General features: G+C 43.6%; 2 protein-coding genes across 3 annotated transcripts in view; both read right to left on the bottom strand.

The window, feature by feature from the left end:
• CFAP299 (cilia and flagella associated protein 299) overlaps positions 1-1,121 on the bottom strand; it is a 420,872-nt gene extending 419,751 nt beyond the window's left edge. The window contains exon 1 of one of the 2 annotated variants that reach the window (XM_030565141.1): positions 992-1,121. In XM_030565141.1, coding sequence (XP_030421001.1) covers positions 992-1,111 — 120 coding nt within the window. In that variant the 5' untranslated portion in view covers positions 1,112-1,121. Of the gene's footprint in view, positions 1-461; positions 863-991 lie in introns of those variants that run through there. The other variant, XM_030565142.1, reaches the window with a different exon arrangement.
• An 18,583-nt stretch (positions 1,122-19,704) lies between these two features.
• The window catches only part of FGF5 (fibroblast growth factor 5), a 38,147-nt gene continuing 31,834 nt past the window's right edge, over positions 19,705-26,017 (bottom strand). Inside the window, exon 4 of the mRNA XM_030564018.1 lies at positions 19,705-19,790. Coding sequence (XP_030419878.1) covers positions 19,760-19,790 — 31 coding nt within the window. The 3' untranslated portion in view covers positions 19,705-19,759. The remainder of the gene's footprint in view (positions 19,791-26,017) is intronic.

Genomic DNA, 26,017 nt, shown 5'->3' on the forward strand with positions numbered 1-26,017 from the left:
ACTATTAAATTATCCTAATAACCAGTAATTCCCCACAGCTCACCAATTCGAAGTCCATTATTAAATTATGTATTTGCAGAATTCTCATAGAGAAACAAGGTAGGTGAGGTAATATCTTTTATTGGACAAACTTTTGTTGGCAAGAGTGACAAACTTTCAAGTTTAAACAGAGCTCTTCTTCAGGTCTGGCCCAGAAAGAGCTCTGTATAAGCTCAAAAGCTTGTCTCCCTCGCCAACAGAAGTTGGTCCAGTAAAAAATATTACCTCACCCACCTTGTCTCTCTAATATCCTAGGAACAATACGGCTACAGCAACATGGCCAACAACAGACTTCCCATAGGCTGGGACAGCATAGGCAGATGCCTGGAATAAATATATTAGAAATAACTTAAAAGTAAACTTCAAATAAAACTCAACATCTATAACAAGCAACAATTTCTAAAATATAAAGGTAAAATCACCTGCTGCAAATTTCTGTACTTGTTACTATTAACACCACAGATTGGGAAGTGAAAGAATTGTAGCCATCCAGTTTACACCTCATTATTATATGTTCTTGTTTATATTTCCCATCTCAATGGGAGGAGGGAAAGAGACTCAGTGAAGTCAGTTTCACTTTTGTTTATAGTCAATTTCACATTCGGGCTCCTTGGACGCCCTAACCTAGTGAGGCCAGCACTGAGGGGAAACATTTGATTACAAATAATTGCAGCGGGGGAAGGGGTGATGGGTGAGGGCTCTGTGGGGCGGCAACATGAGGGCGCTGCACGGGGGAAGGGTTTGAGGGGGGTTCCTGGGAGCCTGCATTGGTAGAAGGGCTGCAGGGGGCTGCGCTGGGGGAAGGGCTCGACGGAGGGCGAGCTGGCTGAGCCGATCAGTGCAGCCCCGGAGCCGGGCGCCGCGCTGGGCCAGGGCCAGGGCCAGGGCCGGGCAGGGCGGGACCGGCTGTGCCGTCTCGGGCCGCCCCGCGGCTGCTGCGCCCCCCGCCCACCTCCAGGTAGAACAGGTCCTGCGTGGTGATCTGCGAGTCCAAGTAATCCTCGTAGCTGTTGAACTGGGTGATGACGTGATCCAGGGCGGCCCCCGCGTCGTCCGCCTCCAGCGCCGCCATCCGAGCCGCAGGCCGGCGCGTCCCTAGCAACCGGCCAGGCCCCGCCCCCTATGCGGGACCCCCGCAGCCTTCCGCGGCTGCTGCTCTCTGAGCGCGTGGCGCAGCGCGGTCTGTCCGGCCTGCGCCTGTGCGGCAGCCTCCTCCACTATATAACCTTGTACTCCGTGCTTCATTCGAGCCCTGGCCCCTGGGGGCTTGCTGGGTCCCTTATGAAAGTAAAAAAAATTGCTTGAGCCCTGGCACCGCTTTCATTACAAATTAAGCAGGGGTTATAGTACTGTGTATTACTCGCATATGTCTTTGGGCATCTGTGTAAACAGGAATAGGCGTAGATACATACTGATCACCCTTTGGGGGTAGTGCTGAGTCTCAAAAGTCGGCAGAAATTCCCCCCTCCCGCTAGGCCTAATCAAGTGTTTGGACTTTCTTCAAGCAACACGCACAATTCTATAGCAGTTACACCTCACCATGTGTAGTTACTCATGCAAGTGGCATAAATATTAGCCCTCACCCTCTTTGTCTGAAAATGAAACAGAAAAGTATCAAACCTAGCTACTCCACTCCACTAGTTTTCTGACCCTTATGAAATAAGAGTTTGGAACATGGATGTCAGATTTGCTATGCCACTGAGGTCATCATGTGTTTTACATCATATGTTGAACAGCTGATTTTGAGAAAACATGCATCGTCCCACTAGGCAAGTGTCTACTACAACAGGGGCTTGATCCTTCACCACTGAAATAGATTGGAACTTTGCCATTGACTGCAGTGGGTCTGACGTAGGAGCAAGAAGAGTCTCCATTCCAGGTTGGTATGAAACTAAGCTTTTGATGTTCACAAAACAAAAATGGAGGAGATTTGCCGCACAATAGCCTGAGTGCTTAGGACACTTCCCTGGGATGAAGGAAACATGGGAGAATATCCCAAGCAAGTGTCCTAACCACCCAGACATTGGCTAATTCTGGGATGGGTTCTCTCTCCATCTCTGGTGGAGTTGTTTGATTTTGTATAAATAATTACATAAAATATTCATTGGAGCAGGGATTGGAACATGGGTCTGCAACATCTCAGCTGAGGGTGCTAGCTACTGGACCGTGGGGTCAAGCTCCTTTGGCCTGACAAATATTTAATTAATACAAAAGTGGAACAGCTCCAACAAACAAAGGAGTCACACATCAGAATAGCCCATAGCCCAAGGGTTAGAATGCTCAGCTACAACATAGAAGAGCTGGGTTCAAGTCCCCTCAGAAATACACCGAGTGGAGGTCTCCATAACTTCTGCATCCCAAATGAGGGCCAAAACCATTGATGTCTCTAGAACTTCCATCCTGGAGCCTAAGAAACCTTCCTGGTGAAAGTTTAATCCAAATTGCCCCTTCAAAGGAAAGTTTCAGGTTTGATGAATTGGTATTTTCCAACAAAAAAACTGTTTTGTCATCGTGATTTCCAACCAGCTTTATGCAGCTGGTCAGATTAGATAATCATCGTGGTCTCTTCTGTCCTTAAAATATATGCATCTTCTTTCTTCTCTGACTGAAACTGTCTCATTAAACAGAATTTTTTACATTAAAACCAAAGCATGCCATTACTTAGGCCGCAGTTCCACAAAGCCAATAAGCACGTTCTTAAATCTAAGTATAATTCCACTAGCAAATGAACTATTTTGAATTGAAACAGGTGTAACAGTACACTTTGTCCCAAAGCATCCAAGTCTTCAAACATATCTCAAGGACTATGAAGGGAATTCAAGATGGTACCCATGAGCAATTACCTCTGGCTGACTGGAAAGCTTTATGAGCCAGCAGTTGGTTTTGCCTTGTATAAACACTAACAATTCCTAAACGGTTTCTTTCTGGGGAAGAGGAGAGGGAAGATTCCTAAAACAGTCTCTAATCCCCACCTTGGCCAAGCAAAAATGGCTCCTAGCTGAGAGTCACAGATGTGTTTAGATTAGATTCTGCTGGATGTGCGAGGTCACTACACTTTTAAATTGACAGAACTGAATGCCTTGTTTTAGAAAGCCATGATTTAGATGCTGCACTAGTCAGACAGATGCTGGTAAAGCCCTGCATACCAGTGCTGTAAAACTTAATGGGAGCAATCATCTTGAGGTGGAGGAAGCTGATGGTTGATATAAAATGATGAGAAGGAAGACAAGCTCTTTTTCAGCAGCACTAAGATTACCCAGAGGAAGAGTTATCTAATCCATCAAAATACATTTTATTGACCATTTGATTAAAAAAGAAATGTGTAGGTTTCCTGTGAATCACCTTAATGTGGTACAAGCTTGTGGAATTCTAGGAATGAGAACTTTTTACTGGTGGTCATCAAATAATGATGGATGCTAGAAACAGTGCACAGCGCTGTACTAGAGAAAGCCAGGAATTGTCTCAGAGTCTTTTATCTGTTCTCCCATCTATGATGCTCAATTAAATGGACAGTGTCAAGCAGTTTTAGGGTCCTAAAATAAATTAAACACCTATAAATAGTTGTGAAGCTTTATATGAAGAGAAAGGTCTTCATAATGTTATCAATGCATTTGAACATTCCCCTGGGAATCCCCAGCAATATTATGCTAATACATGAGAACCAGATGGGGAAACTATCAAGCAAGAGATGAAGTTAGCTAGTGTGGATTCATTATCTAAGATGAGTGACATGTAAGAGACTCTGGCTGCATGTAGTAAAAGATACCAAAACATGTAAGGCTATCTACTATGTTATTAGTAACAGGTAGTTCCGTTTTTAGAGGAATTGTACATTGGCTGTCCCATTAATAAGAAGTGCACCAGCTACTGCTGATGCCTTTTTCTTTTAACTATCTGCTGGAGGGCTATACTGATTTTTTTTTAATGTTTTCAACTTTATATTGTCATTCATCAAGTAATGTTCCCCACTAGGACTACTAGGAGGTAAAAATACTGCTGTAGTCTTTTGATGCAGAATATGAATCCATTCCAACTATGAAAGGAAACCAATTAGGGAGGCAGTGTTTTGTCCTTGGGTTCTTAAATCAAGACGCTTATGAAATACCTCCATCTTAAACACCCAGTGGCTCCCAGGGAGAACTTCATAGGCCCCAACTGTGTTTTACCTTTTACCCCATGCTGTGAGTGTACAGGTCATTAAAACAAAAACACACACACTATGTAAGTACCTTAATATTAAACATTCAAGTATGAATATTTTGGTTACAAAGATGGAGATTTGCTGTGTGCCTTAAATAAGTCACTTACTCCCTCTGCAACTCAGATGACTTGTGTACAAAAAAAAAATGAGGTAAGAGTAGCCTAATTTCAGAGTATTGTAAGAATTCATGTTGGTTGATCATTGAAAGTACGGTTAGGTCCTCAACCAGCTTCAGTGGACCTATATTGATTTACACCAGCCCCAGATCTGACGCAAAAGGTGCTATTAAAGTGTGAAGTAGCAATCAGAGGAGAGGGTCACGTAAGAAGAGATGCTTCCCATGAATTTGAAAAGTGATTTGTCCGAAATTTTAATTCCTGATAGTTCCATCCACAGTCTCTAACTGTTCCCTCATGGAAAAAAAGGTCACATTCTTTCCTATTTAGGCCAGGGCTCTCAAAGTCCCAGACCGTGGGGCATCTGCAGCCCGAGAACCTTCCTATTGCAGCCCGTGGAAGAGAGGTGCATGCAGATACACTGGACTGCCCAATGTCTGTTGCAGGCGCTGCCCCTTCCAGCTCCCATTGGCTGGGGGAGAGGGACAGAGATACCATCACTAGTCTCTGGGCAGTCAGCCATGGAGACCACATAATTAGTTGCTGGGCAGAGTCAGCATAATTAGTTGCTAGCAGAGTCAGCCATGGAGGCAGCATCACTTTTTTCCACAATGAATATAAACAAGTCAAAATACTGAACACAACTATCCGGTGCACACCTTGCTGCAATCCTGAAGGTTTCAACTGCTCAGTCATGGATGCCAAACATCAACTAACTGACAGAACTGAAGTGTTGCCAGGTGTCTGGCAAACAGTAAAAACTCTCTGGCAGGCAAAGAATTGCAGAAAGTAGTATGACAGTTTCATTATTTCTAAAAAATTCAAAATAAAAAATATAAACGTTTTCTTTTCTGAACACCATCTTCAGTGACATTATTGGCCCACTGGATTTGAAGACTAGCACTGGCCCTAAGGTAAATTGAGTTTGAGACCCCTGATTTAGGCACCAGTATTCATCAGATTTCAGGCATTTCTGTGATGTAATCACTAGACAAGTTTTAAAACCGCAAGAAGCCTGGCCTAATGAGTATAGTCTCACCAATATATCCATCCTTTAAGGAACAAATGTGATTGTCAACCTGACTGAGTCTTCCTGGAAAAGAAAATTGGAAAGGGCATAAATAAAAAGATTCTTGCACTACTCACTGAATGTCTGGAAGAGTTTGCTAAGTGTTACCTGCCATGACCTGTACTTGGATCTTTTTCTTACCATTAGTTTAGAATGCTGCAAGCCTTTGCACAAAGAAGAAGCCCGCGGAAGGCTAGAATACCCACAGAAAGCTAACAGAAAAGGGATTGATGAGCTCTAGAGTGCCAGCGAACTGTCTGTTCCCATTGTAGGATCTCTGTCACTATCAGACAAGGCTTTCTCTTGAACATTTATTCTTGGTTTTGGTCCACAATTTTTAAAACCTGAGATTTGGAATTCTTCCCAAGCCACAAACATTCCAGTCTTGACAAGAGGACAGGGAAGGGTTCACAAAGACAGGAAGCATGTTACGTGTGCTACAAATATCACCAGGGCCGTCCTTAGGCATAGGCAACATAGGCAGCTGCGTAGGGCACCTGAAAATTTGGGGCACCACTGGGTCTTAGTGTCCACCCTCTTGTTTTCCTATCCCTGTTCTGACCGTTCCCGCAGGCTCCCACAGATGGCTGCTCTAGCCTGGTGAGTCTTCCTTGGGAGGGAATCGAGTAGTTAAAAGTGAAAAAACCTCCAGCCTCCAAGACCTATTAGCACAACATTGAAACTGTTAAAGAGACATTCAAGGGGTAATAAAACCATTTAACAGGCATTTGCCAACCCCAAGGTATATACTGACAGGTTTCAGAGTGGTAGTCCTGTTAGTCTGTATCAGCAAAAACAAGGACGAGTCCTTGTGTCACCTCAAAGACTAAGGGTATGTCTACATCTACAATTTTGCAGCGCTGGTTGTTACAGCTGTATTAGTACAGCTGTATAGGGCCAGCGCTGCAGAGTGGCCACACTTACAGCAACCAGCACTGCAAGTGGTTTTAGATGTGGCCACACTGCAGCGCTGTTGGGCGGCTTCAAGGGGGGTTCGGGGAACGCGAGAGCAAACCGGGGAAGGAGACCAGCTTCGCCGCGGTTTGCTCTCGCATTCCCCGAACCCCCCTGCAAACCGCAGGGAAGGAGACCTGCTTGCTCGGGGGTTCGGGGAACGCGAGAGCAAACCGGGGAAGGAGACCAGCTTCTCCGAGGTTTGCTCTCGCGTTCCCCGAACCCCCCTGCAAACCGCAGGGAAGGAGACCTGCTTGCACGGGGGTTCGGGGAACGCGAGAGCAAACCGGGGAAGGAGACCAGCTTCGCCGCGGTTTGCTCTCGCATTCCCCGAACCCCCCTGCAAACCGCAGGGAAGGAGACCTGCTTGCTCGGGGGTTCGGGGAACGCGAGAGCAAACCGGGGAAGGAGACCAGCTTCTCCGAGGTTTGCTCTCGCGTTCCCCGAACCCCCCTGCAAACCGCAGGGAAGGAGACCTGCTTGCACGGGGGTTCGGGGAACGCGAGAGCAAACCGGGGAAGGAGACCAGCTTCGCCGCGGTTTGCTCTCGCGTTCCCCGAACCCCCCTGCAAACCAGGGAAGGAGACCTGCTTGCTCGGGGGTTCAGGGAACGCGAGAGCAAACCGGGGAAGGAGACCTGCTTGATTACCAGAGGCTTCCTCAGGTATGCTGGGATACCTGCTTATTCCACGGAGGTCAAGAAAAGCGCTGGTAAGTGTCTACACTTGATTACCAGCGCTGGATCACCAGCGCTGGATCCTCTACACCGGAGACAAAACGGGAATACGGCCAGCGCTGCAAACAGGGAGTTGCAGCGCTGGTGATGCCCTGCAGATGTGTACACCTCCTAAGTTGCAGCGCTGTAACCCCCTCACCAGCGCTGCAACTTTGTGATGTAGACAAGCCCTGACAAATTATTTGGGCATAAGCTTTTGTGGACTAGAACCCATTTCATCAGATATCCACGAAAGCTTATGCCCAAATAAATTTTTATACTGTCAGTTTCTGACTTTACTGACAAAAACAGTTGTGCATTAATGTAATATTTACACAGAACATGTCAGTCTACAGGACCTTAGTTTAAAATTTGCTTTAAAAATATTTCATTAGTGAGCTGGTGAAGATTATAAAATCACATTTCTAAAAAATGCTTGCATAGAGTTTTAGATGCACAATCATCTTTAGCCTTAAATGTGTGGATCTTCAGATATACAGTTTTTTAAATAAATCCTTCAAAAGACCTCCCTTATCTAAAATACACATTTTAATTACTATAGTTAAAAAAAAAAGTGTTTCCAAGTCTTCCTGTGTCCTTTCTGTCCATCCCTTCACCACCTCTCCCCCCACTCTCCACTGAAGAGAGCCCTTGAAGGGACAACAGTCCTTCCCTTCCAGATAGCTCGACAAAGAGTTTCCCTTTCTTTACTTCTGACTATCCGACAAACTAGTTTTAAAAGAACCCTCCAGCAAAATCAGTACCTTAGTAAGACAAAATCCTTGTTATACCTAAAATTTTTGGAAACATGTTTTTTTAAAGTTGGTGAAATTTCATAACCATGTCTCTTGTTATGGAGATCACACAAAGTAAATTACTGTTCCCTTTTTCTAAAAGCAATGGACATTGTTATGAACACACTAAACCTCTCTGATTAATTTAAAAGAATGTCTTTGTTTCAGTGAGTTAAATATGTAGTAATCTGGAATGCTGGCTTAAGATTTGAGTACATTTAAAATATAAATTCAGTTTAGAAATACTGATTAAGAAAATGTAAAACAGAGAAGAGCTGCATCATGTATTCCATTATATGTCATGTTGTATTCAGCAGGACAGCTGACTCACCCTTACTATGAAGTTTTTGCAAATAAATCTCTGACAAACTTCAGGGCATATCAAAAAACCTGTGACTGACATTTTTTATTCCCAAATTTTAGTGCTTTTAATTAGGTACTTTCTTCATGTCCATTCTGCAGGAGGGAGAGGGCATGGAAGTCTCTGCGGGGAACTGTGACTCTCCGCCACCATGAGGCAGGCCGGGCATCTCATTATCCTTTGCTGTCAAGTCCCTCCTCCCCCTTCCCCACCAGGCTGTGAGCTTGGGCTGCCATCCGACATAGGGGCACCAGTTTAATAATACTGCGTAGGGCCCCATAAATCCTAAGGACGGCCCTGAATATCACACCCTTTAATAAATGAGAAGTCTCTCTCAAATATGGCAGCAGAAATGGAAAGGTTTTAGGCATTGCAATGCTGAGCATCATGGTAACTAACTTTTAGGCACTTAGAAAAATCACAGGAACAACATGGTAATCTACAAAGCTGAGTTAGGTGCATAGACTCCCTATACAATGGGAACTGTGCCTTATGGTCTTGGATGGATATTGAGTCACCAGTATGTCTGGCCCATTCAAGCAAGAGGTATTTGCCACCCCTCCTCAGCTAGTGAATTACCATATATAATTTATTGCTTAATTTCTGCCTTTACAACAACATAGAAAAGTCAATGGAAAACCATTAAAGCCAAATTATAAACAATCAAAACCACTTGGAGATAAAAAGGAACAGACAGGGGATTGCCTTGTCTGGGAATGAAGACAAAAGACATGCAATATATCACAAGGTGAATAAAGATACACAGCATCCATTCATGGTGGAGACATCTCCTTGAGCTGGGAATGTTACGTGAAATACTGGATCCTGGGAAACCAGCCAGCTCTGCAATAGACTTAACTAATAAATCTACTTTATTAGATAGGAAAGGTAGCTATTAGTAAAAGTAGACCTTATCTCTCATTTTATTATTTTGTTTTGTATTGTAACCATTTGTTTCCATCACTCTAGTTTCTGCTGAAACCTCTACCCTTTCTTAAGTAAACCCTCTTTTGTTTTATACATGCTGTGTGTTATATAGGGGTGGTGACAAAGTAGAACTAGTAAACTGGTGTACACTTCTCCTTTGGAGGCAGAGGATCAAGGATCTCAGAGTAGCTAGTGTCAGTGGCTGGATATAACAGAGGAACATTTCAGGGGGACTCAGGTGCACCCCTTGTTAACCTGAAAGGCATAGACGGGTTTCATAACCCAGAGGATAGTGCTTGAGTGGCTGAAAGGCTGGAGAGGTAAGTGAGCTAACCCCCAGCTCCCACAGGCAAGACACCATCTCCCTAGAGGAAGTGGGTAACAAGATGATTCAGTCCTGGGTATCCTAAGAACCATCACAGGGCTCTCTCTTATTGAAGCTGTTGCACTGTGGATAAATAATGAAAAAGTGATTGGAGCAGGGAGACTGGGGCCTGCATCTCCCACATTCTAGGTGGATGCCCTAATCACTGAACTATAGAGGGAGACAACAACAAGCATGCCTGGAGGCAGGATAGGCACCCAGAAACTTTAACTCTGAAAAACATAGGTACCTACAGGGTTTGGTATGAGTTTTGTGGATTGCAATGGAACTAAAACTGGGCTTGTCTACACTACCCACCGGATCAACAGGTAGCGATAGATCCAGTGGGAGTCGATTATCCCCTCTAGTCTAGATGTGATAAAATCGACTGCCGAGCACTCTCCCATTGACTCTGATATTCCACCGGAGCAAGAGGTGCAGGCAGAGTCAATGGGGGAGCATCAGCCGTCAACTTACCACAGTGAAGACACCGTGGTGAATAGATCTAAGTACGTCAACTTCAGCTATGTTATTCACGTAGCTGAAGTTGCTTAACTTAGATCTATCCCCCCTGCACTAGTATAGACCAGGCCTAAATGCCTTCATGGATCCTACCCAGGCTTCTCTGGGCTTCATGACTTTTGCCTTACATCCCTGCAATCTATGCAAGGTGCAGTCTCAAAACTCATCTGCCTCTGGTATGGCCAGCCCACCTCATTCTCTGGACTTGTCTACACAACAGTTATTTTATAAATTTTTCCACTATTTAACCACCTGTACAGCTGGTATAGACAGATGGCCAGCAGCCACTGGTGTTTTAACAACCACATCACCCAGGCTTGCTCTGAGCAGAGTCAGATGACAGCGGTTAGAAGACAGCTGGCTGCAAGGAGCAGCAATAATGAGAAATTTTAGGAAGACAGGGTCTTATCCAGACACTGCCTGAGGAAATGGGAAGTCTTCAAGATGAAATGTAACTATGACCAAGGTTTTTTCTTATTTTCAAATTAGATAGGCTGGATTCTGCAATCCTTTCCCATGAGTAGCACAGAGTTCGGTGAATAATTCCATTGACGTCAGTAGGATATACATGTGAATAAGAGTAGTAAGCCAAAGTCCTGAGGGCATGAGCCAAAGTCCACTACAGTCAATAGAAAGACTAGGTTATTTCAAATGGGCTTTGGATCAGGACCTAAGGGAAGTTTGTCCCAGCCCGGTTGCTAGGGCTGATGCAAGGACAAAGAACGTTTGGATTTCATGCAGCCTTCAAGGCCTGCAGGAGAGAGAATTGCCAGGTCACAAGACTGCCTTGGCCACCCATCCTCTTACTCTTTACCCTCTCTCCTTCCTTGAGCCAAACTCTGATTCAATCTACAGCTCACCTCGCTATACTGCTTCTGCAGGGGCAATGCAGAGATTCCCTATGCTAGTGCAAACGGGTCATAGAGCAATAATGAATCAGCCCTCAAGTGTGTATATATTCTCCTTCCTTATGGTCTCTAATGGCTTATTTCTGTGTCCTGGGCACAGGGCCAGCTCCAGCTTTTTTGCTGCCCAAAGCGGGGAAAAAAACAAAAACAAAAAAACAATTGAGCTCCTGCAGAATTGCCGCCAAAGAAGAAGAGATGGAGTGAAGGACCCGCCGCTGCCAAATTGCCACAGAAGCCGAAGTGCCGCCCCAATCCCGGACGGAGTGCTCCCCTTTCTATTGGCTGCCCCAGGCACCTGCTTTCTTCGCTGGTGCCTGGAGCCAGCCCTTTCTGGGCAGTACAGCAATGGTTGCCTTATCTGGAAGCCAACAATGCATTAATAGGCTTATGTGACAAATACCCCTAAATATCGCTTACAGACTAATTGGGTGGAACGCAATAAGACATTTGCAACATTCAACTTAATAACTCAATTGTGTTGCAGCAAGGAATGGTTTCGACACAGAATTTATTGTATCAATTTTAAATATGAAATAGCTTGTGAAATAGAGCTGTGAGTTTGCTTTAATACATTCAGTGTCTCAATCTCTGGAGAACGGTATTGTTTCACTATTGAAAAATCGAGGGCATAAAGCACAATCCAGCTCCTATTAAAATCATTTAGAGGACTACCTGGGCCTTGGATATAGCCCATAAAGTGCACCCTTTGAATGGACCTTTTCCTCTTTTTATTAGAACTCTACTAGTAGTAACATCAGGGAATCATGAGAAGTGTTGAAAGCCCACAACTCCAGTTGAGTAAGTGATATCCTAAAGTCCCTACTCTGTTTTTACCTAGTGGAGTTGTTGGGTAAGCTCAGTGTTTAACCACAAATCTTACTAAAACACAGGATGAACCTTCACACTTGAAGGAGCAAATCACACTGTAAGTAAAACAGAGTTTTCATGAATGTTGCTTGCATGCAGTTCTTGGTATGAACTGGAGTGCAATTTAGGGCCCAATCCCATACTCCATGCACATTGGTACTTTCATTTAAGTTACAAATGATTTTAAGGGGGTTACAGGATTGGGTCCTGGGTTTACTCACTGTAGCCATTACATTTATTTTGTATTATTTTTCCTAAAATGCCTAAACAGTATGCCAAATCACAAGAGATGCTGAGCACACAAGATTTCAACTGGGCCAAGCCCTGAAGGCCTTATTTATATAACTCCTACCAATTTCAGCCAGAGTTTACCTGAGTAAAAGATGAATGAGAAATTCAAGATAAGGGACATTGAGTTCAGAGGGAATTAACAGAATAGGTATAGGCCAGCCTGTAACATCAACTCTAAATTCTCATGGATATTAATTGAAAAGTGTCAATGGGTGGATAAAATACTAGCATTATATTGCCAAGAGGGAGTTTGAATGCTTATTTTGTACTTTTTAGTAACATTGGTATTACCTTTTTCTATCAGTGTAGTTATAGCTGAATTGTAAGAGATGTGCAGTCTCTCCCTATCTCAGATTTCCTATTGTCACTCCATCTGTTTGAGACTTTTGATATTTTATATCGGAAAAAGGCCAGGCTGAAAGATGACAGAATGGAAGGTAATAAAGAAGCTTGTTAGATGTTTCTTCCCCCATTGGTTTTCATAACACTGTGGAAAGAGGTTCTTGCATACTTCAAGCGATTAGCAGCACAGTTTTTAGATTTACAAGTAGAAAGTTTGGTGGCAAGGAAAATATAAGTCAAATGCTAGTTAATGACATATACTCTACTCTTCAGCATGCCAATCATTTGGTCTGAAAATATACCTGCTTTAAGTTGAGGTAAAACATTATTTATGCTTAGACTGGACTTTTTAAAAGTAGAACATTTGTCCAGAAATTATGGACACAGGAATGCCCAAGAAAGGGTTCATTTTATACATCTGTTTGAAGAAAAAAAGCTCTGAAGAATTCCAGCTCCGTTTCACATCACTTCTTGTGACCTTTCCAACTGCATAGTTCACCTTGGGCCCATAATGAGTTGATAACTGATGGACTAAACCCAAACACATGTATTTCTGTAGGTTTGGACTGGATCCCTAGTGCCTGCAGTAAAAACTATCATAATTAGCTGCTCATACACAAAATCTGATCAGTTTTGCTTTACAATGATGCTAATAAAAATAACGTTATTCTACTTTCCTGGCTAAAAACCACCACCACAAGCCCTTTCTTGCTTGAAATCAGTGGCCAAATACAGCTTTACATCTTAATGTAGTTGAGTAACAAATACACATCAGAGAATGGGACTGGAGTATTTCTTGTATTTTGAAAGAAATATAACCAACACCCATGGCATAGAGAAAATACCTATGATGCTCCCCAAAATACTATGATGTGTACAACATATATTATTGCAGTTATTTACAATATGTACAGTCTGGCCAATGTTTTCGGAAGTATGGACAAAACTCCAATTGATTTCAATGGGATCAGGATTTCACTCTAAGTGGCTAAACTTTTCTTTTTCTACTTTGCACTTTAATACCCTACACTCCTTCCCAGCCCCCACAATGTTCCTCATCTGTTGAGACATTTGTAACTAGAACACAGAGAAGAAGTGGCAACACACATGACGGTCAATAAGAGTTTTTTTGGCAATTCTCAGACTATTTGTTGTGCATTCAGAGAAAAGCTGACAGGACCTCCTGTGGACAATGTGGTATGTGCACTACTTAAGGATTTCTTAAGAATCCTTAATAGAACATAAAAAAATCACCTTTACAGCTGTAAATGAAGTTTGATAAGAAAGAAAATCCCTTGTATTTTTTTTAAAAAGCTAACAATACTGATGTGTTAAAAACTAACGCCATTGCTTGCAAATCCATGAAAATGTTGAACTGCAAACTGTGGACTAGACGGGTTCATACAGGGCTGCCGGGGGGGGGAGGAAGTGGGGCAATTTGCCCCAGGCCCAGGCCCCGCAGGGCCCCCCACAAGAGTTTTTCAGGGCCCCTGGAGTGAAGTCCTTCACTCACTCCGGGGGTCCCGGAAAACTCTCGTGGGGCACCGGCCCCCAGAGCTTCTTCCACTCCGGGTCTTCAGCAGCAATTCGGCAGTGGGGGATCCTTCTACTCCGGGACCTGCCACCAAAGACCCCAGGCTCCTGAATCCTCTGGGCGGCCCTGCATTCATACATGTAAACACAATTACTTCATTCCTGAGATTTTACTACCATTTCAGGGATCCTCTTGCAAAGCTTCAAACAAACTTCTAAGTTCTCAAACTAGTGAAAAATCAATCACCAAAATAGTTTCCTTTTCCCCTTAGGGTCTCTACCATATCTACATGATCCTGATTTAGAAAGGGATTAAAGAGGCTGTTTTCAAATTAATAGTGGAATGTAGCCACTTGCTCAAGATTTTCCTTGAGCTCACAGGCTCTCAGTCATAATAACCCAGTCTTTAATTACAGCACTTAAGGTGTGGTTCTCAGAGGACCAGAAGTAAGGTTAGTTCATAAGGCAACAAATTTTACATCAAGCTTAGAACTGGAAATCATCTAGCATTAGTTGTAAAGTCAACACTATTCTGCTTTTCCCAGATAAATCTGGTGAAAGTTTACTATAACCCTTCCCAGTGTGCCCAGAAGTAATTTAACATGAAAAATAAGAAATTAAAGAGTACATGACTTTCTTTTGGTGGGGATGGGGGGTGTTATAGTAGGCAGTTTGTTATTAACACAGGAGAGACCAGGGTTCCATTCCCAGTCAAGCCTCTAGACCCAAGGACAGCACAGGCACTTGGCATTTTTCTACATTAGAAGAGGAGGTTGAGTTTTTTTAAACAATAACCATTTTCCTTATGCAGGGGCACATTAATACCCTTCAACTCCATTCTGCTGGCCAGAGGCAACATTAGTTCTGCACCGTTAGCTCCTCCACTCTGAGGGAGACGATCCCCATCCAATAACACCCAGGATCTCAGTCATAAGGAGAGATACCTTCCCTGCTGTATGGGCCCTGAGGTTTCCTTCTGCTACAGACTTCCATAACAGTGGCTAGGGAGAGAGGAGAGCTGCAGATGATGCCAGAGCACAGATCCCAGCTCAGCTACAGAGACATTTCTTTACACAGTTACAAGATGTTTATACTAATTCTGAATCTCCTGAACATAAAATAAGGTATCAGGCAAATAAAGTATTCAGCCTTATCCAGAGTTACTCTTTATATAAGCAGCAGTGACTAGAATACTGTGTGTGATAAGTTCTTTATTCTTCCTTAAAATGTAGGCTAAAGCTGCTATCAGACTTTAGAGCCAAACAAGATACTATTTGCTACATTGCCCTAATACCTGTTTTTTTTCTCCTCCCAATAAACACTTTCCCTGGATACTAAACTCAGACCATTTTCCTCTTTGCAAAGAGATGTAGCTTTTTGCTAAGAAACAAACACTCAGTTTCATAATCCCAGAGTGTGACTATCAGTTCTGTAACTGATATTTAATCTTGATATCATCTCACAACATTATAGGGTTTTTGAACTATGAAGGGATGCAATACCTGCAAATTCAAGGGAGACACAGCTCACTAGGGAAATGGTGGAAGCTCCAATCCTTGCAACAGTTTCTGAGTGGAGCTTAAAATAACATCACAGCATTTCTTCCTTCCACTTTGAACAGACCAGCTGGCTTATTACATTGGTGCGTGTCAGGTAAAGAAAAGTAAAGGTCCTTTACTGAGTGGAACCTTCCATAACTTAACAGGGGGTAGGTAGAACCATAGACACCCAGGCAACAAACATACATCCCAGAAGCTATCACTATCAGTATTAGCAGCTTGACTAGCTAAATCAGCACTTAATTGATTAATTCCCATCTCCTTACTGACTTTCTGTTTTACTCCATATCCCATTTATACAATTTCCTGTTGCCTTAACAGGCTAATCTGCAGCAGCTATTGCTGGCCCTTGATAACAATACTTGCTTCTCAGGTGTGGGTAGTGGAAGGCTGTAACCACCCACACCTATAAACTAACGGGAAGCGGGGCCACACACCCATACCCACATCCAACCAAACAACTAACACCACACAAACAGGTCCTCTCTTAAGGGACATGACTACCCAATCACAGACCCAGTAAATGTTACTATTTCTATTTGCACATTGAGGCAATGGGAAGGAGGATGGTCTGGGGGCAAGGCACTGGACTTGGGTTTCAGGAGACTAGAGTTAAATTCCTAGCTTTGCACAGATTTGCTATGTGACTTTGGGCAGGTCCCAGGCTGAGATCCTCAAAGGTATTTAGACACCTAACTCCCATTGATACAAAGGGGAGTTCCCTTTGAAGATCTGAGGCTTAATTCCTGTGTGCCTTAGCTGCTGATTTGCCAACAGGGGATACCAATACTTGCCTACCTCACAAGGACAGCATGATAAATCTGTAAATATTTGAGTTATTTAAGATAGATACTACAGTGAGGGCGACCATAAGGTCTAGTTCTCCTGCTCCAATCACTGTTTTGTTATTTAGCTGCAGTAGAACAGCTTCAATGGGAGAGATAAAGGGCACCTTACATTGCAAAATCCCATAGTTTGGTAGTTAGAGCACTCTCAGGACAATTCAGATCCTTTCTCCCCCTCTGGCAATGGGTATCCATCATTGCAAGTATGTGCTTTAACCACTGGGCTAAAAGTCATAAGGAGGACACTGGCACCACCACCTCCTGCTGTAGTGGCCAGATTTTGAATGGGTCCTGATCTGGCAGGCATGCTCAGAGGCTACCTACCAGCTTGGACCCTGCACAGGACTTATGTGACAGAATGCTCTGGTTCGTGGGTCTTTGGTGAGAGCTAGAAAGGCACCTGGATGCCTGGTGGGGGCTGCAGTTCGCATGCCCACTGAGGGACCAAGAGAATATGCGCCCTAAATACTTAGGCACCAAGTGAGTTTAGGGTTCAGTGAGAGTTTTGTGGATTCCGGTGAAGTCAAAACTGAGGTTTAGATGCCTAAGTACCTGTGTGGATCTTGACCTAGGCCACTAGCTATATGTAGCCTAGTTGGAAAATTTGTATCTAAATGGAAATGAGGTAGGGCATAGACTTGAGCTGCAAAAATAAAATCTGGAACCTTAGATCTACCTCCACAAAGGCCCATGTGGCCCTGTCTTCTCCCCCCCCCTTCCCCGCCCACTCCCAGGATGCAGGGATGGTGGATGATGTTGGACAGGAATGTCAGAAGTGGAGTAGATAGTGGTTTGGTCTGATTAACCAACAGTGGTTCCTCACTTAAAAGCTGAAGTTCCATAGACTGAAGGAAGCTCGTCAATGAGGATCTCTGGTCTGATGAATCTCCTGTAGTTTGTCAAACTGGAGATCATGTTTGATAAGCCTCCCGTGGTTCATCAGAAATCTGTTCTCTTCTCACGAACCACAGGTCGTTCATCAGAGTGTAGCTGCAGCCTTTTCTAGATTTAACAGACCTCATCCATTTCCTGCCCCAGAACATCTTTCACACAAGTCTGCCAGGTACCCACTTTATGGCTAAGAATGGATTCTTCAGGGGTGGGGAAGCTGAGATGGTGCTAAGCGAGCTTTTGGTGGTTATTGGGGCTGAGATGTTGGGATAGGGGCTTGGGAGTAGCCAAAGCACCAGCACCATAGTTCCCTTGGTGCACCAATGCCTTGGCAAAGGGAGTTTGGGAGGCCCCAGTGTTGATACTGTGCCTCACCAAGGCATTGGTACATCAATACTGGTGGAGTCCCTGAAATGCCAATGTTTTGGTGTTTGTACTCAGGACTTCCCAATCCTAAACTCCAGACTTTCTCTCACCATCAGCCTTTCCTCTCTGTACATCCCAGTCCCCTTTCTGCTCATATATTCCACAGAAATGTTGCATAAGAGGAACTATAAAGTAACGTTAGTCCTAACACCTGCCAGATCTGTTAACACTTCTTCCATTGTACACTGCTATTTAAAATGAGCACTTGCATCTGTTTCTTTATTATAGAAATGTGACTTAACCCAGAAAAGCTCTTTTCCTGGGAGTAGATGTGCCATCATCTAAGGAGGCACTAAGGCACCATGCAGCCATAAATATAATTTTTTTTTAAGATCCATAAAGCTGAGGTGACGCCTACCAGGATCACTACGGAGCCCGTGGCACTGTTTTCAAATATATGTCCTGATTCCAGTTTGGGCATTTCCAGTACATTCTGCCCAATGAAATTCCCTCATTTGGTTTCCATTAGTTAAAGAATTATTTGCGTGCTACACTGCTAGGTAGCATTGCTGTGTTTCCTTACCAGTGCTGCCATGTTCCACCCTGGAGATGTTTGTATTCCTATACACCGGGCCAGAGTTTGCTTATTCTTGCTGGGGTGTGCAAGGATAGAGGAGTGTGATTTCCCCCTTTGAACTCCCACCACAATCGAGCAAGGCATAATGCAGTCCCTGCACTTTCCTGAGCTCCATCCTAGCACTTGTGACCAGGGCCCTGCCTCCTGTCCACTCTCACTGGTCAGCAGAGCTGGCCAGATACACAGGGGTGGGAAGGAGGGATTCTGTCTGCTTGAGGCACCATGTCTCCTGGAGCTCTGGGTAAGGCAGAGCTACTCCACACCACTACAAGCGTGGGCTTGTGCCTCAAAGGCACAATCTGGCCCACAGTTTGCAGACAGCATGTAAAGTGCTTAGGGATCCTATTAGCAGGAAGACACCATTCAGACTTAAATAATTACCATTCAGATGGAAAAGTTAGAAAGGTAAATAAAAGCCTGAGAACTTCATGCAAAATCCCTTCTTTCCCCTCCCCGGGCAATGAGGGAGAAATGGATCCCCACTACTGTGACTATTGGGGCTACAAATTCTACCCTTACTGTGAGCTAAAATATTAAAAGTATGCAGAAGTTCACAAGATGTTACAATAGAATCATGAAAATAGGGCAAGTGGTTTACGATGTGGAATGTTGTAACCAGTACAAAAGAGCCAGACAAAGAAGCTGGATTAGTCTAACCCCAAAAGGCCACCTTGATATAATCTAAGGACTGTTGAAATTATGCTTAGTAAAGACAGAAGATGTGGAAGTTAACAGACCAAAATTGGTGTGATGGATATTAGACCTAATTGGTGGACAAAATAATGAGGGAGATGAACTATGATGTTCACTTTTCCCCTTTTTGGGTTCCTAGAAGCAGACTTTGAAAAAAGACAGATACAGTTCAGATCAGTTACGCTCAAATCTCCCTCTCATTTCCCATCCCACTTTCCATCCCACCTCATCCCCTGAACTGCCAGAAACTCATCTAAACTCATCTAAAGGACTTTCTTCTTGAGAGGAAGGCTGGCTGGTCTTCATCTTGTTCAAGGAACTTCGTTTTCACCTGTGACTGCTTGGTGATGGCTACAGGGTAGTCACTAGCATGACTGCATCTGCCCTTCTGGTCAGAACTGCGGTCTGTCTGTCCTTCTTCTCATGAAGGGCAGAAATAGCCTCACTCCACTCAGCTCAGCACAGCTCACACTGGTCACATTATTGGACTCTCCATGCACTCCAGCAACTATATGAACACCTACGCAATTTCTGCCCCATGGACTTCTCTGGAGTAACTAGGATCTCTATGAATTCTCTCTTCCTGGGTGGTACTTAGTCTCAGTTGCCCTCATCTGATACAGATGCAGGAGAGAGAGGCTGTCTTAGCCTTATATGGTGGCACAGGAGTTTCAGGTCTCTCTTGAGGGGACCCTGCAGGACTGCCGTGCAGAAGGTCTTCTGGGAGGATGCTGGTGTTCCTGTGGCAAGTTTGCATCCTACACTCTAGACAATGGGTGGTCCAGTGCTGAGGAAGCTGAAAGAGACAGTCCAAAGTTAGTTGCAGTCCCTGCCTTCAGGGTGGATAAAAATATATAATTTTTTATTTAAAAACTCTGATTTTTTATTTAAATTCAATATAGGTTTATTTTTTTTTAATTATTTACAATTAAATGTGAAACTATGGCAATCTGTGTTAAGGCCTAAATTTGCTATGTTCCATTAAAATAATTCATGTAAATTTTAAAAATAAATTACATAAAATTTAAATTTAAATTTAAAATTTGCTGCCAAATTTTAAAGAAAGCCAAATCTCTGAAGTGGTGGAAGCCACTGGCTAAGCAACTGGAACCAGAGTTTATTGAAGTGCTAAACCAGCCATTGACAGCAGTCATCTCTTCTTTAGGTGCAGAGAGAATATTTTCTCCTTTTCAATTTATTCAACTAGTTCGGTTCAATGACTAGTAGATTCAAAGTTAAGAAAGCAATAGAGAGTTGCAAAAGCAAGAAGGCTTGTTTTCCTCTTCCAGTCTATGAATAAAAACTAGGTGTAAGAGGATGAGGTCTACTAATTCTAAAATCTTGAAGGGCACCAGGAACAATCAGTTCAATTCACTAACTACAGATAATACATGTTTTTTTATAGTAATTCAGTTAGTTTTAAATGCAAAACATGTTTTGATACATTTTTATATGATTTTTCTCCTTAGGTACAAAATATTTAAGATTGTTTCATTTAACTAGTGAAAAAAATTCAAAATATTAGCTTTTTGCATTTTAATTGATTTTAAAGTTTTATCCAACTAGAGCTTGACACAAGCAACAAGTAGAAGAGTTAATCCTCATCAAGAATAGCACCAGTCACCATTTTCTAACATAAATGTAAAAATGAAGAATATGAATAAATGCATGTTAAGCTACATAATTGCTTAAATAAACGTGTATAGATATAGTATATCCTCCTGATTAGCAAAAAGAAACACCAAATTTAGCACAAAAGCTATATTTAGTTGTAAATCAACATGTTTTAATGGTTACCAACCAATGAGACTCAATCTTTCTTTAGGGAAATAGCTGCAAAGTACAACTGCAAAACAATATTAAAATCAATTAACATAATGATTAAAATTAGTTATTTCAATCACTTTGTTTTAAATTGATCCACCTTTCCCACATTCCTTCTTAGGGCCCTCTCATAGACTTTAAGGTCAGAAGGGACCATTATGATCATCTAGTCTGACCTCCTGCATTGTGCATCTCACCCATCCACTCCTGTAACAAACTCCTAACCTATTTCTGAGTTATTGAAGTCCTCAAATTGTGGTTTGAAGACCTCAAGCTTGCAGAGAATCCTCCAGCAAGTGACCCATGCCCCATGCTGCAGAGGAAGGCGAAAAACCTCCAGGACCTCTGCCAATCTGCCCTGGAGGAAAATTCCTTCCCGACCCCAAATATGGCGATCAGTTAAACCCTCTGTTTTACTTGTTCTTTCAGCACTACTGCTCTTGGGGGTCCATAAGGAGATGGGTTTCATTCTTCTAGGGCTTTGTCCTAAGTATGAGAAAAATATTATTAATCTATCTGAACAGCATGGACCCTGTGGAGCTGTACCAGACCCATGGAGCTTGTTGGGAGCTGTGGACCCTTCAACTGAGCTCTAGTGCCATGTGGTATCACAGAGAGTGTAAACTTCTTTTCACACCTCTGTCCTGGAAAAGCCAGGGGAGAATTCAGAGGGGCAGGGTAGTGGGTTGGCCTAATAGCTGAACTAGCATATGATTGAAATGGGTGCTGATTTTCAAAAACTTCAAACAGCACATGGAACAAGTGACATCTTTCTGCCTGTTAGTAAAACCTGATTCAAGTGGCTGTGCACAGCAATACTAAACTGGGGTCTTTACAGACATCCACTGTGTTCTCTGGTGCAGTACATGCTGTGATTCTAACTTACAGTCTGGCCTCTTCTGCATTGGAGAGGTTGCCAGGCCTCCTTCATCCATTGTGACTTTCATAGAAATAATGGACTCTCATACCCATAATCCTGGAAGTAGCTGCACTACCCATTTTTCTTCCGCACATGGCCCCTCTCCACCAGTGCAATGTCATGCAGAATTCCCTTTGTTGTTTCTTGCAACAACTTCCACTTCATGTTGGTGTCCTCTCCTGTGCCCACCCACCACAATCATCCTCATCCACAGTTCCTCCTATTGCCTGTCCCGGTCTTCTACAGATTGTTCATGTAGCACCACCAGTAAGGTACAGGTCCCACTTGCTCATGAACTTTCAGAAATGACATTGATCTCTGTGCTGAAAATAATCTGCTGCAAGCATGTTCCTTCTTTCTCTTCCAATGCCCTGACACTGACATCTCACTTCTGACCTGGATGTTGCCACTGCACCTTCTGCTTGGGAGTGGTAAGAGTGGTCAGGATGAAAAAGCCCACTTCAGAACCCTTCTGCCTGATTTTGGCACCATGTGGTAACAAGCATATGACATCACCTCTCTGCCCACTGTCTAGCTGGCCCTGAAAGACATTTCTCAAGGTGCCTAGGGAGCGAGAAGCTTCCATTTTGAAGCATAAAGGCAGAGCTGAAGTAGCCATCTCCTAGGCCTGGCTATGACTGTTCTCTGTCTTAAATGGTGACACCTCAGCCCCCGCTCACAACTTTCCAGTCCCTCCTGACCACTTATCTGAAAGGAAAAATACAAGCTGGTGCCAAGCTCAGACTGGCAGCTGGACTCTGCCAAAAGGTTTTGTCTAAGGTCCTTTAGAGAAAAAACTGCTCCTCCCTTGAAAAAAATTTGACAAAGTGGTACAAGGGACGGGGGGGGGGAAAGGGGGACAGCTCAGCACTATGGGAAATGGTAGCATTCTCCTTCTGCATTCTGTGAGCAAAGTCATCGGTGGCTCTGGTCCCTAGGGAATTCCTTGCTTTCCACAGCCAAAGAAGGGGTGAAAAATAATCTGGAAATACAGCCAGGCACCTAGCAGCAGCAGCCCAGAGGGTAGGTGAGTGTTGTGCAGATTGTTACCTCTATCAAAGGGCTACTCAGTGCACTGGACAGCAGGCTGGGAACTTGCTGTTTTATTCAACAGAATCATAACAGAGTGGGGAGGGAAAACTCCCACCCACAAAACAAGAAGCAAAGGAGGGATGGAGGGTGGCTCAAGCCCGTAATACTCTGGAGAACCTAGTTAACCCTATCATGACCACTTTACTACAGTTACAAATCCACTTTGAGTCAGGGGAGCTGTCTGCTGGCAGTGGGGGCTGATGTGTGGTGGTGGAGAGGAGTGAGGATGAGGAGGAGATAGGAGGAAGGGATGGAATCTTTGAGGCTAAGGAGCAGGGATAGAGTGAGGGCATGGAGAAATGTTTGGCTTAGTTCAGCAACTTGTTGGTCATTTTTCCAGTCTCTGGAGGGAAGGAGGGGATTCTCATGTACCTCTTGAGCACCAAATGTCCCATGGCTATCAACAGCCCCAGTGGCAGGGCACTCCTGTTCCTCCTTTCCTTTCCATCACTCTAGGATCTCTAGGGCCAGCATACATTTGCATAGCTCAAGGTTGCCCCTTGACGTGGGTGGAGTGTGTTCAGAATGTTATGGAGATGGACTTCCCTCAGAGTTGCCTCTGCTGCTCTCTAGGGATCCTTTGTGCCTGAGAATTAAGGCAATGGATTTAGTCTGTGTATGCTAGGAAAAGAAGGCTTTTTCCCTTTAACTTTCCCCCATCCCCATCAGATCCCATGTGCAGGTAATGCAGCACAGAGGGAGAACTCACTCACCATTCTGTGCCTGGTGGATAAAGCTCAGCAGTCAGAGAACAGGGGCACATGAGTGTGTTCAATCTCATTATCCCAGCCAACTGGACTTACTAGGGTACCCAGAGGGAAAAGATTTTACTTTTTTGTCTCCAGCACTGTGTTGGGTAGTGAGAAAGTCCTTGTACAGGCCAGAGTTGCAACAGATGAAGGTGGTGATAGACTGTGTAAGTCAATTGTTTGCTGCTGACATTGGTGCAGAGGGACCGACCTGCTTCCCACTATTTAAAGTCCACTTTTATTAGTTCACTGTTCAGTTTGGCAGCCAGCACTCACTTTCGGGCTTTCAGAAATGTCATATATTAAGCTTTAACATGTCCCCATTTCCTAACATCTACCTGGCTCCAGTATGCAAATACAGCTAGGTAATATATTCCCTAGAAATTTGTACCTTAGACCACTGAGCAGGGCAATGCTGAGGGACTTAGTAAGTCTGGCCCTGGATCTTAACTTGATCACTGCTGATGCAAACGTCTGTTTATTCAGCATCACATACTAATAGTTACTGTAGTGAAGAATATGGACCAAATTCAGTCCAGGCGCCAGACAGGGAACTCTGCTGAATTCTTGCTTGGCTCGATGAATTTTATGTGCTTCTGGGAGAAATCTCTGTTCTTGCTTTTTTCAAAATGGTAAAATGAATTCATTCACAAAATATACAGCATACTGCCACGCAGAACATCTTAAGTACTGCCTCGGCTTCCCCCTCACAGAGCAAGGTGTATAAGATGCCTCCCACGGCACAATTCCCCCCCACACTCCTGCCAAGAGCCTTCCTCAGGTTCTGAGTAGAGCTGGGCAAAATTTTTGTGCGAAACCTTTTTTCCCTGAACAATGTGGTTTTAGGTGAACATGAATTAGAGTCAATTACTTGAAGTGGGGGAAATTCGTAAATGTCAAAACAGTTCATTTCAGCCTTTTCAAAGTGAACCGTTCCAGTTTGCCATTTTGGAAAGACATTTGGTTTGGGATTTCTTGCTATTGTATTATTTTTTTAAATCATTTTTTTAAAGCCTCAAAAGCAACAAAAAAAATGTTTCTGCTGATACCAAAGGAAACTTTTTTTTGGACCTACACCCAAACTTCATATTCTGTATTCGGACATCCCTTCCCTGAGATCCATACAAGGAAAAGGATTAGGAGGGGGAAGGGCTATGCATCATCTCCCACAGATTGTACTGATCCCTCTTCTGAGCAGCATGGGTTCCTCATCTTGGAGTGACCCTCTCTGCCTGAAGCTACATTAACTTTAGTGCAAAGAGGACCCCTTCCAAGTTAAGAAACCTCCCTAGAGAGGGATTCTGGGCACAGCTCTTAGCAGGGAGAAGCCCTCACGTCCCGGCCCTCCAACAGAGCCAAACGCTCCAGGAGTGGAAATGGAGGTGGTGTGAAGGCATTGGGTCCATATGGACAGCCTTCCTGTGCCCCTAACAATTTTATTCATGATACATTTTGTGAAGTTTAGAATTCTCGATTAAACATTTTTTAATAATCTCGTAAAACCCCACCTGTAATCCCATGTGTGCTCCGGATTAACGGAACCATGGGATCAACAACAGCAGTCATCCAGTAAAAAGGCACTGAACTCTGTGGAATTTAACTGCACTAGAAAGAACCTCACAGTAAGGTAAAATACTGCTAGGGAAGCATTGGTTTAATTGTACCCTGGAGAAAAAAGAAGCCTGGTATTGCTTCCTCAGCAAAATTTCACCTGACTGCACAAATCTGATAAATTCTCCATTTCCCACAGAGGGAATAGCAAAGGATTTAATGAGAAACACATTTGAACTGGACCTATAACTGTGAGATTACATGCTTGCTAATCTCTCTGTGGGATATAAAGAGATCCCTTCTTCTGTGTGCTGGGGGGCATCTAGTCTAGTGGAATTAACCACATTGACAAGTGAATTAAAAGTAAAATTTCTTTGGACACCTTCTGATATTCCAATAGAACAGTTTATACGGTTTGCAAAATAACAAAGCGGATATCGTGATGATAGTGGGTCCAATCTTACAACCCTTGTTCATGGGAGTAGTCCCACTGATCTGGAGCTTCTTCACAGTCCAGGATAACTCCTATTAAAACCATTAGAAAGAGTTCCCTTGATGATGAGTCATGCCGAAGTTCCTATGGGCTGCAGGGTCAGAGCCTTTATTTCAGTGGACTGCACACGTGAGTAATGTAATTCATGTGCATAAATGTTTGCAGGATCATAGCCTAACATGAGCTCTCTATTACAGGGATAAAAGTTGTCCTTTCTGCTATAAATAGGTTTCCCCTATAAATCAAGCTCCCTTAAATGGAATCCAAGAGTTGGCAACAATCCAATGGATTGATGAAGGGATGGAAATTTCACTGTGAGTAGAAACAGACAAAACAGTCCATCTTCATTTGTTTCAAAATTGATGTTTTGTTTTGTTCCACAAGGGGTGGTCAGT

Source organism: Gopherus evgoodei, chromosome 5 (genome assembly GCF_007399415.2).
Source record: "Gopherus evgoodei ecotype Sinaloan lineage chromosome 5, rGopEvg1_v1.p, whole genome shotgun sequence".
Taxonomy (NCBI): Eukaryota; Metazoa; Chordata; order Testudines; family Testudinidae; genus Gopherus; species Gopherus evgoodei.